Below are 13296 nucleotides of genomic sequence, written 5' to 3'. Positions count from 1 at the left end.
ATCGGCAGCTTTAAAGCGCCCATATTACACTGTTTTCTGATCTGATATAATGTTGTTTCCTCATCACAAACAGACTTGCAGTTGTGTTTTGTTTCATTCACACATGTTTAACACACAAATCCTGCACATTTACGCTGAGTTCTACTCTCAAACTGAAAACACTCAGTTCCACCTTGTGATGTCATGTGGTAATACAGGAAGTGCTATGCTGTGTTTTTAAACTCCTGAAACTACTCTATTCAGCCCTTAATGACCCTGCTATTGTTCTCATTGTTCTGGGCCTGAGGATGGAGTTGTAGACGGGGGAGAGATTATGTCTCAGGCCCCATTCCTGTTTAAGGAAGGATTCTCTTTCCTAACAAAAATATCTTCTTTAACTCCTCTCTCAAACCATTTCTTTTCTCTGGCTAAGATCTGAATTTCACTGTCTTCAAAGGAGTGGTTAGTGGCTTTGAGATGGAGATGTACAGCAGACGGGGGTCCAGAGCAGCTCTCACGCCGGTGTTGGTACATCCTCATATGCCAGTTTCTCCAGTGTAACACTTTGTTTGTGGCTTGGGGTTTTGTCCTTGGGGTGAACCAGTTTTTGTCTCAAAGTGTTGAAAAAGTGGTGAAAAAGACATGAATCTCAAACTGTCGGAAAATTCTCTGAGGTTTTTCAAGCACACCCTCTGTGTAAGGAATGGTAACACTTTTCTTTCTAGGTTCAGATTCCCTTTTGTCGTGGCAACATTACAGGTCAGATCTCTGGAGAGGCGACCCTGCTCACATTAAGAATTCATCGTGTTACAGTATGATTCAACAATGAAAAAAAGCAATAGTTGAATAAAGGCAAGTAAGATGAAGTTTAATTACAAGATGGGTACGTTTAATGTTTTATTGTGAAACATTCCAGACAAAGCAAGGACCCCTTCACCAGAAAATTTGCACAGTTCACTTTTGAGAAACAGATCAGATTACTACTGCTGGGGCTACTGCTTCTACTACTGTACTTACTAGGTACTGTTACACCATTAACATTAACTACTACCACAGTACTACTACTACTATTACCTCCACTAACTACTACTACTACTACTACTACTACTACTAACATCCTACCTCCGCCCATAACCAAACCAGTCTTAAACATCGATCAGATTCTCATCCAAATGAAGTTATCCAGATCTCAGATGTCAAGAACCGCCTTTTACTGGGTTAACCTTTCAGCTATGTTTCCAACGCCTAAAAATACCCCCCACTGTCCCACCAAGCCTGCCCCGGTCCAGTTTGCCATTACCCCATCAGTATCGCAAGCAGAGAGGACATCGCTAAGACTTAGACGCAGTTTCGTACATCGTAATTTCATTATTTTTTTTTTCATAAATCCATTCTTAAATCGCTCTTGAGCTGTGGATTTTATTTCAAACTTGATGCTCACACAGCTGGAGGATCTGGCAAATTTGGATCTTACCTTGCGCCACCATCGCCGTAGTAACCATTGGCCAGATAGCGGCAAATTTCATCATGTAGACTGGAAATTCACCTCTTCTTTTGAAACAGCCTTGTTGCAAACGTTGTGTCGGACATTTTCTTGAAGATTTATACTTTTTTTTTTTTTTGTTTGCACTGGATCAGGAAGAGACCAAGATAACCGCATTTAAAGCTGTAGATTATTTTAATATTTCTCTTTCCAAGTTGTTTTGCAAAATTTTACATTCCCCATTTATATAAGTACTATTGCTTTTGTTTTTTTCCTTTAGAAATTACCTCATGAAATTTTAAGATTAGTAACTTTCTCATTAAAAATCAGCTTTTGTTTTTAAGTTTAGTGGGTTTAAACCAGAAATACTCAAAATCTCTTATATTTGAACTGTTTTTTTCTTCTTATTCTGCAAAATTTGAAGACAACTCATCTCAGATACTGAAGAACTTTTGTGTCAGTACAATCTGGTGTACGTATCTGAACGTATCTGAAGAATCGTGTTTTTTTGGGTTTAAACTCATTTTTTTGGACTGAAACATTGGCATTTTGGTTCCTTGGCCTTATACCCCGCAGTGATGAGAGAGTTGTTCCCTATCCCGGCTGTGAGGAGGCAGAGGGACCGCCTGACCAGCCTCCCTGCCCCCCTGCCCCCTCACCCACTGCCCTCTCACCCCCTCCCCATCGTGTCCTACTCCATCCACACCTCCAAGAAGTTCCCATTCTTCCATGTCGTCAAATGCTCCAGGTTTGAGCCATTAAATCGTAACAATATGCTGTAATGTGTCTTTAAATACGGGAAAAGTGGGGTTGGTATTTGTGCAAGACGTTTTTCCAAATTAACGGTGCACCGTGTAACTTTTCTGGTGGAGGGTCTGCCATCGGATTGTCTCTATGGCGATGTTATGGTTTTGCTTAGAGTGTTCCACAGTATGAGTTTAAACGTCTTACATGTATTCTATTGCATGTGTTTTTTACTGCTAGAAATACATTGAAAAACATGCATTCTTAACGGGGGTCGCCTCTCCACAGACCTGACCTGTAACTAACTTGCACACCTTTAAAGGGCCCATATTACGTTATTTTCTGATCTATGTTCTAATGTTGTTTCCTCATCACAAACAGACCAGAGTTGTGTTTTGTTTCATTCGCACAAACCCTGCATATTTAGACACTCTGTTCCACCTTGTGATGTCATCATGTGGTAATACAGGAAGTGCTCCACTGTGTTTTTAAACTCCACACACCTACACGAGAATCATTTGGATGATTGCAGCCCTGGGGTTGCAAATCTGTACTGGACTAAAGGTAAAAAGTAGCTGCTAACTACCATTTCGTGACATCACAAGGTGGAACAGAGCATTTTGAGCTTTGGAGATGTAGACAGACTAATAATAAAGTGTGACTCAAACATGTGTGAATGAAACAACACAAGTCCAGGTATGTTTTTGAGGAGGTAACATGATTATAAAGCTCACAAGAGTCAATTTTGTGTAATGAAGGACCTTTAACCTTTATAGTTCTTTGGGGAGCAATTAGTACCATTACTGAAAAAAGTGTAAAATTTATAGTTTATATACAGTTTTACGGAGTCTTGGTCAAAATCAGAGCTCAGATGAAACTGCATGGTAATAAGAAACGCATATTATTTTGAGTTGAAAATTCCAAAATTCCATTCTATTGTCAATAATGAGTCTTGTACTGTGGTATCCAAAGCATCATTTCTGGAGCATTAAAATCAAGTTTAAAGTAAAATATCGTATATATATTTATTCTGTCTCATTGTTTTGTAGATACGAAGCAGAAAACGCCTTCTTCTCCAGCCTGAAGCTCACAGACTTCAACATCATTGACACTTTGGGAGTCGGAGGATTTGGACGAGTTGAACTGGTAAAAGTCAAACGCGTCACATGACACAACGCTGTACACGTTTTGAAGTTTGATTTTTTTTTTAAGAATAATAACTACTTTGTAATATCTAACACTGCTGTACCTGATTTTTACTGTCTTAAAAACTTGAAAAACAAAAGTAGTTCATTTTACACGATTTGTAGCAGTCCAGACTTATTCCTTGTAGTAGTAGTTGTAGCAGTAGTAGTAATAGTTGTAGTAGTTGTTGAAGTATGCCCAGTAGTTTTTTTGAGTACATATTACATCTTTGGTAATAAAAAACATTTACTTACTTGACCTTTTGGTCCTATTTAATACAATAGTTGGCCTTGTAGTAGTAGTAATAGTAGAAGTAGTAGCAGTTGTAGTATCCTTCAGTTGCCTGGTATTTGAGTTCGTATATATTTTAAAACTACAGTGCCGTAGTCAGCCTTCTAAAAGTACTAGAAGAAGCAGGAGTAGTAATTGTAGTAATAGTAGTAGCAGTACTATCCTCAGATATCCTCCACTTAACTAGTTTTTTAGTACATATTAAACCTTTGGTGATAAGAACAGTGTACACTTGATCTTATAGTCCCATTTAAGGCAATAATTAGACTTGCAGAAGTACTAGCAGTAGTAGTAGTAATGGTAGTAGTTGTAGTAGTAGTAGTAGTAGTAGTAGTAGTAGTAGTATCCTCCAGTTGCCTAGTTTTTTTAGTACATATTAAACCTTTGGAAATAAGAAAAGTGCATACTTAATCTTTTAGTCCTATTTAAGCCAGTATTTGGCCTTGTAGAAGTACTAGTAGTAGTAACAGTAGTAGCAGTAGTACTATAGAAAATATAGCGGTGGTAGTGGTAGTATCCTCCAGTTGCCTAGTTTTTAGTACATATTAAACCTTAAAAATACAACAACATTTACTTACTTGATGTCATAGTCCTATTTAATACAGTATTCGGCCTTGTAAATGTACCAGTAGTAGCAGTAGTATGGCCTTGTAGGAGTACTAGTAGTAATGGCAGTAGTAGTTGTAGCAGTTGTGGTACCTTTCCGTAACCTACTTTCTGAGTACATATTATGACACTGGTAGTAAAAACGTGTATACTTGATCTTATAACCTAATTTCTGAATCTAAATGTGCCCGTTTGAACGTCCTGTCCTATGGTGTGTGTGTCTGGGAGCTATTTGGAGTAAGTTTCCAGTGAAGTCTCGGCTCGGGAACTTGAAACCGGTTCTGATCCTGTGATCTTGGTCTAGAGGGACCTGCACTGACCAGGACAGGCGTTTCCATAGGGGACAACTGGACTAATGCCTAAATCCCTCCTCTAATATTACACGGGGACCTTTACAAGTAGTTTGTTACTTTAAAGGGCCCATATCATGCTATTTTCTCATCTGTGTTATAATGTTGTTTCCTCATCACAAACGGACCTGGAGTTGTGTTTTGTTTTCTTTCACACGTTTAACACACAAACCCTGCACATTTAGGAGTTTTTCTCTCAAGCTGAAAACGCTCTGTTCCACTTTGTGATGTCATGTAGTAATACAGGAAGTGCTCTACTCCATACAGTTTCACAGTCATTTGGATCGTTTCAGCCCTGGAATTGCCTGGAATCTCCACCAATTGAATCTCTAATAAACTAAACGTAAATGTAGCTGTTAACTTGAAAACTACCACTTCATGACATCACAAGGTGGAACAGAGCATTTTGAGCTTTGGAGCTTTGATGTAGACAGACTAATAAAGGGTTACTCAAACATGCAAATTAATATGTTTTTGAGGAGGTAACAACATTATAACATGACTAAAACCTCACAGAATCCATTTTGTGTGGTATTAGACCTTCCACATCATTAGACATTCCACTGTCTACGCCAGATGCCCTTTCTGTTGCTACCATAGTGTCTTGCCCAAGGACACAACAACAGCATAGACCCGGATATTACAAGAGCAGTTATTCTTGAAACAAATAAGTGGAGATAAAACATTTTTACAAGTAATGTAAAGCAGTTTTATTTTCTGTTTAAATTTTAAAATGATGAAAAAAACAGATAAATTACAGTTATACAGTATGAGTCTCACAATTAAGCTGTATTATGTAACTTCTCTGGCGGAGAGTCTGCATTAACCTATCTATCTCCATGGAGACAAGCTAGCAACATCATGAAGCCAAGGCATAAGACAGATCTGTAGAGATGTGCAGTAAGAATCTATATTTCTCAAGGTATTCAGTACAATAAAAACACCTGCAATCGAATAAATGCAAGATAGCTCAGTTTAATGCCATACTATGGGACATTCCAGGCAAAGCAATAACATCTCCACGTATTACAGGCGTCGTAGACTTTTCAAAAGACGTAATATTTAGTTTTGACTTGTTGGTTGCTATGGTAACGTTGCAAATTTTCATCACTGTAAAACCCACAGATCCCTAGACGTGTTAGCTTGGCGCATTGCGGTTTGGCTAGCTAGCGCTCGGGTTTCGTTGCTGCAGAGGCGGGACACGGTGGTTCACTAAAGGCCACTGGAGAAGCCCTCGAAGGGTTTGCCCAAAAACAGGAAGGAATCCCCGCTCAGGATCTCCCATCATGCCTTGGGGCTATTTATAACCGGTGACTCACTGAAGCTTCACCTCTAAGGAAAGAGCTGACCTTCGACCTCTCAGATATGCTCATACATAACCAGCAGTGTGTAGAGGGAACAGGATACTTTTGCTCCAGTAGGCTGCTCTAGGACTTTATATCACGAGTATTTTTATCATTATTATTTAGTATTAAGTAACTGTGTGCTCTGAAATATTTCAAATCGTTAATCATCAGCTTTTTAAGGGAGAGGTGTAGAGCCAGGCCTCTGTCGGGAGAAGTATGTGGTTTAGAGAAGAGTTCAAACTTTGGAGGAAGAACTTTGACTATTTTGTGTGTTAAATGGCACTGATTAAAAATGTTTATTGTTTATGTTCAGAACGTCCAAGGTCGATGGATTTTAATAAAAGTCTGAATGATCTTAAGTAAGGAGTCAAATATGATAATAGGAAAATGTTTAGTACAAAGAAAAAAACACTATATTTACTTAAATACTACTACTACTACTACTACTACTACTACTACTACTACTACTACTACTACTACTACTACTACTACTACTACTGCTGCTGCTGCTGCTGCTGCTGCTGCTGCTGCTGCTGCAACTCCTACTACTGCCACTAGTACTCCTACTTCTACTACCACTGCTACTACTCCTGACTCCTCCTCCTCCTACTACTACTACTACTACTACTACTACTACTACCACTGCTACTCAACAATTACTATTGCCACTACTACTCCTATTACTCTTACTACTCCTCCTCCTACTACTACTACCACTACTACCACTAGTCCTATACTATTGCTACTACTATAACAACAACTACTACTACTCCTACTATAATAACTACTATTACTACTACTATAGGGGGCACAGTACAGACTATACACTGTAGAAGGAAAGGCTACACAACAGGGCTGATGAAGCTGTGATCACAACATTTTACAATCCCTATAGTTTAAAACTGTATCATAGCAACCAAGCGCTTAGCAACGCTGTCAATCAAACCTGTTGCTAACGCTAGTGGGAGCGTCCTCTGGGAAAGAAGGCGCCTGATTTGTCTGTTATTAATGTTCATATCTTGATTTATGGACACAATAGCGAAATAAAAACACCAGGAACATGTAGAGCGGGTTAATATGAATATTTCGAATTTGCTGTTTAACTGTCAAACTGCAGATCTGTTGATGTTTTTGATAAAAGTTTGACCTGTCCTCCAGCTCCGTTTTAAACCATAGAGACTGTAGAACATGAGCGGAGCCAATCACACAGTCCAACTCACACACCTGACCAGCTCCTCCTCCTGTCACTACTCGCACACCCCAAAAACGTACACAGGAATCGAGTATCAGTGTCTCAAGTTGTAAACATCTATATATAAAGTGTTTACAGCACGTTTGGATCCGATGTGTTATTTACGATACCTTAAGAAAGTGTTTAAGGGATGACTTTTACTCTACCCCTGATCGACAGCTGTGTTTGGGAACGTACATGTTATTTTGAACACATGGCAAAAGGGCTAGCATAACAGTTAGCCTAGCAAGCTTTAGCATAACCAATATTTACCATTCCTCTAAAGCTACGCTCTGTAACATCTCTAATAGAGCATCTGCCACCTGCTATCTCTGTGCAAATGCTATGACTTTGGAATGGTCCACAGTGTAGCATTAAACTTTATTTTATTTATCGCCATGGAGACAGGCAGTTGACTCCACCAGGTCGAGTTACAAGTTAGATCTGAGCAAGGATGCGTGTTTTTTAAGGTATTTTAAAGCAATAAAAACATCTGTAATTGATAAATGAAGACTGATAGGTTTAATGCCATACTGCGGAACATTCAAGGTGAAGCATTAACAAATCCATCGAGACCAGCATTGGTAAAGTCCGAGCAGAAAAGTTACGAAGTGCGCATTTAAAAGTATTTATTTTAGAAAGTGTTAATTTTATGGCGTTAACTGCAGAAGATATTTGAGGTAAAGTTTTTATTAAATGCATAGATTTTTCTGTAAAATTGAATTATGATATTTACGGACACATTTCTTATGCTGTGTGATATACTTCTTAAAGCAGATCTTTTATGCAAAATCAACTTTTCAGAGCTTTTAAACATGTTATAGTTGTGTCCTTCTCATAGGGGGCGCCACGTCTCTTTGTTGTGATAACGATTATGGCGACGTCAGCTCTCATTGGGCACCGTGGAAGTCAGCGGGCTTGTTTCTTTTACTAAGTTGTTCTAGATGAATATTGTGATTTAAAATGTGCAAATTATAACATAATGATCCATAGTGTCATAGATTATTACTATAGAGCAGACACTTAATTAACCCTGTACATTCAAACTTCCTCAGTTTTTTATTGTCTTCATTAAACAGCAAAAATTTCATCTTTTTCAGGTTCAACTCAAAAATGAAGAGGCCAAGACCTTCGCCATGAAAATCCTGAAGAAACGCCACATTGTCGACACCAGACAACAGGAGCACATCCGGGCGGAGAAACAGATCATGGCCGACGCCCACTGCGACTTCGTGGTCAGGTGAGAAGTCAGAGGACATTTATAATATAGGACCTTTAAATTCATCTGTTGAACTTGAAGTACTGAGCGGTGTTTTTGTGTTGCCATCAGGTTGTATCGGACTTTTAAAGACAGCAAATACTTGTACATGTTGATGGAGGCCTGCCTCGGGGGAGAGCTCTGGACTATTCTCAGAGACAGGTGAGTTAACTTTAAGATTTAGGAGTTTTGGCTAAAGAGGTGACCCTTTTATTATTATTTTAGTTTTGACCCAGTTTTAATCTAGTTTAGTCCTCACCAGTCTGGATTTTTCAGTGTAGTATGTTTATATAAACTTTTACATAGAAAAACATTTTTCAAGTGGTTTGGCCCTAGATTAAACCTGGGATAGTCCTATTATAGACCTGGAATAGTTCTGTTATAGACAAGGTTCAGCCCTGGATTAGACCTGGAATAGTTCTGTTATAGACCTGGTTTAAACCCTAGATTAGACCTGGAATAGTCCTATTATAGACCTGGAATAGTTCTGTTATAGACCAGGTTCAGCCCTGGATTAGACCTGGAATAGTCCTGTTGTAGACCTGGTTTAGATCTGGTTGCACTTGAGTGAACTCCCTCCATGTGTTTTTCTTTCAGAGGTTCGTTTGACGATACAACGACCAGGTTCTACACTGGCTGCGTGGTTGAAGCGTTCGCTTATCTCCACGCTAAAGGCATAATCTACAGAGACCTGAAGCCCGAAAACCTGCTGCTGGACCGAAGGGGATACGCCAAACTTGTATGTGCATTTTACCACATTTGATCAGACAATATTCAAAGCAAGTCTGTACTCTTAGGCAAAATCTTTGTATAGATCTTTGCTGTTAAGTTGAAAAAAAAAGCCATTCAGGGATATTTTATATATTTGATGAACTCTCCCGAAAAGTTACATAGTGCATCTTTAAATCATAAAATTGTTAAATACTGTATATGTCTCTAAAGAAAATGAGTAATTGTTTTGGTTTTGTCTGAAGGTGGACTTTGGATTTGCGAAGAAAATCGGTTACTGTAAAAAGACGTGGACGTTCTGCGGTACTCCGGAGTATGTGGCTCCAGAAATCATCTTAAACAAAGGCCACGATGTGTCCGCAGACTACTGGTCCCTGGGAATCCTGATGTACGAGCTGCTGACTGGAAGGTAAACACACATATATCCTGTAAATACGATTATTGTTGTGTTTTGTCTTGAACTGTGTGAATTATTATTATTACTATTATTATTATTAACACGTTTTCTCTCTTCAGTCCTCCATTCACAGGCCCAGACCCAATGAAAACTTACAATGTGATTCTGAGGGGCATCGATATGATTGAGTTTCCAAAGAAGGTCACCAAGAACGCAGGCAACCTCATCAAAAAGCTCTGCAGGTAGGGGGCGCTAATGAACCAGCGGTCTAATATGAATCAAAAAGATGAACTAAATTACGATTACAATCTTTTTTCACAGAGACAATCCTATAGAAAGACTTGGGAACCTGAAAAATGGTGTTAAGGACATTCAAAAGCACAAGTAAGAAATAGACCTGAAACGAAATAACAGCATGACTCAAAACGTTATTTTTACAGGGTTTTTTTTTTATTGTACATTTTAAATATTTGTATTGTAAATTTTAAATATATTTTTGTGTTTTGAAGGTGGTTTGAAGGTTTTAACTGGGAAGGTCTCAAGAAGCAAACTCTGACTCCTCCCATACAACCAAATGTAAGTGCACACAACCTTGGATGTCTATCTCAACAGTGCCCCCTACTGGAAAGAACAAGTATATTAATATTGTAGTTTGTATTGTTGTAAAACCAAAACTAAACAAAAAAAGTTTAACTTGGAATAAGGAAAAAAAAATCCTAAAATAGATTTCAATATTTCTTAAAAAACATTGTTAATAAAGTATATCGTAATAAGGTACAAAGAAAAATCCTAAAAAAAAAAAAAATCTACAAAATAAGAGAAAAATCTACAAAATAAAACAGATTAAATTATTTCTTAAAAAACATTATCAATAAATTATGTCATAATAAAGAACAAAAAAATAAAAAATCTACAAAATAAAATAGATTTAAATGTTTCTGTATAAAAAAGCATTACTAATAAACTATATAATAATAAGGAACAAAAAAAATCCTAAAAATAAAATATATTTGAATATTCCTTAAAATATAACTCATACGTTCTATTTTCTCCAAATTTTGCATGTATTTTTCATGTATAGATGGTACGTTTTGCATTATGTAGACACTGAATAATTGTATTTATTTAATATTCTTTCCCTTTTCATTAAATCAGATGGCCTATTTAAATGAACGATGTGAGACTCAACACTCAGCTCAAAATTAATTCATAAATGTATATAATAAATACTTTCTTGCGATTAAAATGTGACTGAAATATTTTCGTTTTTGCAGGTTTCGTCTCCAACTGACACCAGTAACTTTGACAGTTTTCCTGAAGACACTGACGACCCCCCACCAGACGATAACTCCGGCTGGGATTATGATTTTTAATGGGGTTTTTTTTTCAATATAGATTCAACAAAAACACAAGTATTTTTCATCAATCTAAAGCACCTTGAAAAAACATGATTTCAAGTGGTCTTCATAGGTTAAAAGGCCTGTACCTGATTTTTCCCATGTATTTGAGCAAAACTTGTCTTTCCCCAGTACAGATATATTGTATAAGCAGCTCTTGATGTCAAAATATGTCAGCTGTGAACTGCCTGCATCTAATTATAAATTGTTTTATTGTCTGATCATAAGGAAGTGTGCAGTTAGCATGCTAGTTGTTGTTGTTAGCTTTACCGTGACTGCAAAACTCCACTCTGGTCTCTGAAAGTTGTGAAAAGCACTTATAAAATCATCCTGGTGAATATTTAAGATGCTCTAAATGCGTAAGGTGAACTTAGCTCTGTTTTTCATGTTTTTAAGACGGTAAAAATCAGGTACAGCGACTTTAAATTGGTATTTTTGACTTTTAAGCTCTTCAAGATCTTCCAATCTTTTAACTTCCAGTCCAGATAATATTTTTGAATAATGTCTAAACGTGTACAAAGCCCTTATCAAAAGCTGCAACACCATAGTACACTTTTAGTATAATTTAATTTTAACACGAAGCAAAAAAAAACAATAGCATAATTACAATATTTGAAGCGATTATAAGCTAGGAGGTGACCATAGACTGTATATATAAATGGACATAGCTAACGTGCTCGCAGCAGCAGTAGGAAGTGAACATGGACGCTTCCGGCTCCATCGACTCTGGCTTCAATTCACTTTCTATTGAAAAACTATGGCCCTTCTCTCTGTCACTGCTGCTGTCGACTGTTCGTATTAACCTGCTCTACATGATCCTGGTGTTTTTATTTTGCTATTGTGTCCGTAACTAAAAGATATGAACATTAATAACAGACAAATCAGGCCTTAGTCCACTTCTTTATACAGTCTATGGAGGTGACGTGGTTTCAAGATTAAACTTTTAATGCTACCGTAAGTTATGTCTAAAAAGTAGAGAGAGATTTAGCATTTAAAAACTACAACATAAGCTCTGACTTTGTAATGAGGCCGTGTAAGGGCATTTCTGCTGGTACTCATAAGCTATTTCCAGCTCGAGTTTTGGTTTAAATGAGTTTAGCTTAACGGAGATCGATCCAGTAGTCAAATGTAGACCCCATCTTACTTAAGTCTTGGTTTAGTCCTCGTTTAGACCAGTTTAAAGCAGTTAAAAATGCTTGAGAAGATGCTATGGTGAGGCATTACTTTAGACCTGGTTTGGACTTGAAAAAACCTGGTTTAGTCCTGGTTCTTGTTAGGATCTTTATAGTCCTGATATAGTCCTTGTTGAACTGACCAACAGGTAGCTTTTTGAGACTTTGATGATGTCATGAATTCAAATATAGGGTCTATATAACTCTATGGGAGACTCACTGCTTTTGGTAGATCCTTCATGTTTGAATAATGGTATCACTTTTTTAAGCTTTTGCGGTGACGGAGAAGACTTTGTGAACTTTGTGCCAGTTTTTGTTTCATGTAGATCGGCCCAATAGCTACAGAGAAATTAAAGGGCCCATATTACTCTATTGTCTGATATGTTATAATGTAGTTTCCTCATCACAAACAGACCTGGAGTTGTGTTTTGCTTCATTCACACCACTCCAGATATGTTTTTGAGGAGGTAACAACATTATAACATGAGTTAAAGCTCACAAGAGTCAGTTTTGTGTAATGTAGGACTGGCGTGATTGGAGGAACTGTGGCCTATATCAGATCATCAAACCTGATCAATTACATCATCTTTTTGATCATTTTAGTTCAAGAAATATCACTACTTCTTACAGGAACCCAGAATCCAGGGTCACCTCACTGCCTTGTCCAAGCCTCTATTAAGCTTTAACCCAAAAAACAAACTTCTTTAAAGGTTCACTATGTAACTTTTCTGGTGGAGCGCACAACAGCTGCTTGTCTCCATGGAGATGTTATTGCTTTGCCTGGAATGTTCCACAATATGGCGATCAACTTATCTTTAAACATTTACAGGTTTTCGATTGATTAGAAAACACCTCGGAAAGCACGCATTCTTGCTATGAATGAGCTTGCCTCTCCACAGACCTGACCTCTGACTTGTCTCCATGGAGATGTTATTACTTTGCCTGGAATGTCCCACAGTATGACATTCAACGATCTTATTTCACTTTTCACATTTACAAGTTGGTTTACTGCTTATGAAATACTTTGGAAATCATGCCTATTAACTTACTATGAGCGGGCTTGCCTCTCCACAGACCTGACCCGACCGTTATTTGTCTCCACGGATAGAGAAAAGTCAAACGCCAAAA

The 13296-nt window shown here is 37.7% G+C and overlaps 1 protein-coding gene across 2 annotated transcripts in view; it reads left to right on the top strand.

Moving 5' to 3' along the window:
- Positions 1-12867, top strand: part of LOC117387497 (cGMP-dependent protein kinase 1) — a 100342-nt gene extending 87475 nt beyond the window's left edge. The window contains exons 1-10 of one of the 2 annotated variants that reach the window (XM_055229335.1): positions 1289-2210; positions 3256-3352; positions 8316-8455; positions 8546-8635; positions 9071-9212; positions 9448-9611; positions 9719-9841; positions 9921-9983; positions 10109-10175; positions 10874-12867. In XM_055229335.1, the coding sequence (XP_055085310.1) occupies positions 2041-2210; positions 3256-3352; positions 8316-8455; positions 8546-8635; positions 9071-9212; positions 9448-9611; positions 9719-9841; positions 9921-9983; positions 10109-10175; positions 10874-10972 (1155 nt within the window). In that variant the 5' untranslated portion in view covers positions 1289-2040 and the 3' untranslated portion in view covers positions 10973-12867. Of the gene's footprint in view, positions 1-1288; positions 2211-3255; positions 3353-8315; positions 8456-8545; positions 8636-9070; positions 9213-9447; positions 9612-9718; positions 9842-9920; positions 9984-10108; positions 10176-10873 lie in introns of those variants that run through there. The other variant, XM_033985011.2, reaches the window with a different exon arrangement.
- The last annotated feature ends 429 nt before the right edge of the window (positions 12868-13296 follow it).

Source organism: Periophthalmus magnuspinnatus, chromosome 19 (assembly GCF_009829125.3).
Source record: "Periophthalmus magnuspinnatus isolate fPerMag1 chromosome 19, fPerMag1.2.pri, whole genome shotgun sequence".
Lineage (NCBI taxonomy): Eukaryota > Metazoa > Chordata > Actinopteri > Gobiiformes > Gobiidae > Periophthalmus > Periophthalmus magnuspinnatus.
Note: the sequence above shows the minus strand (reverse complement) of the source record. Positions and strands in the feature narration are given on the sequence as shown.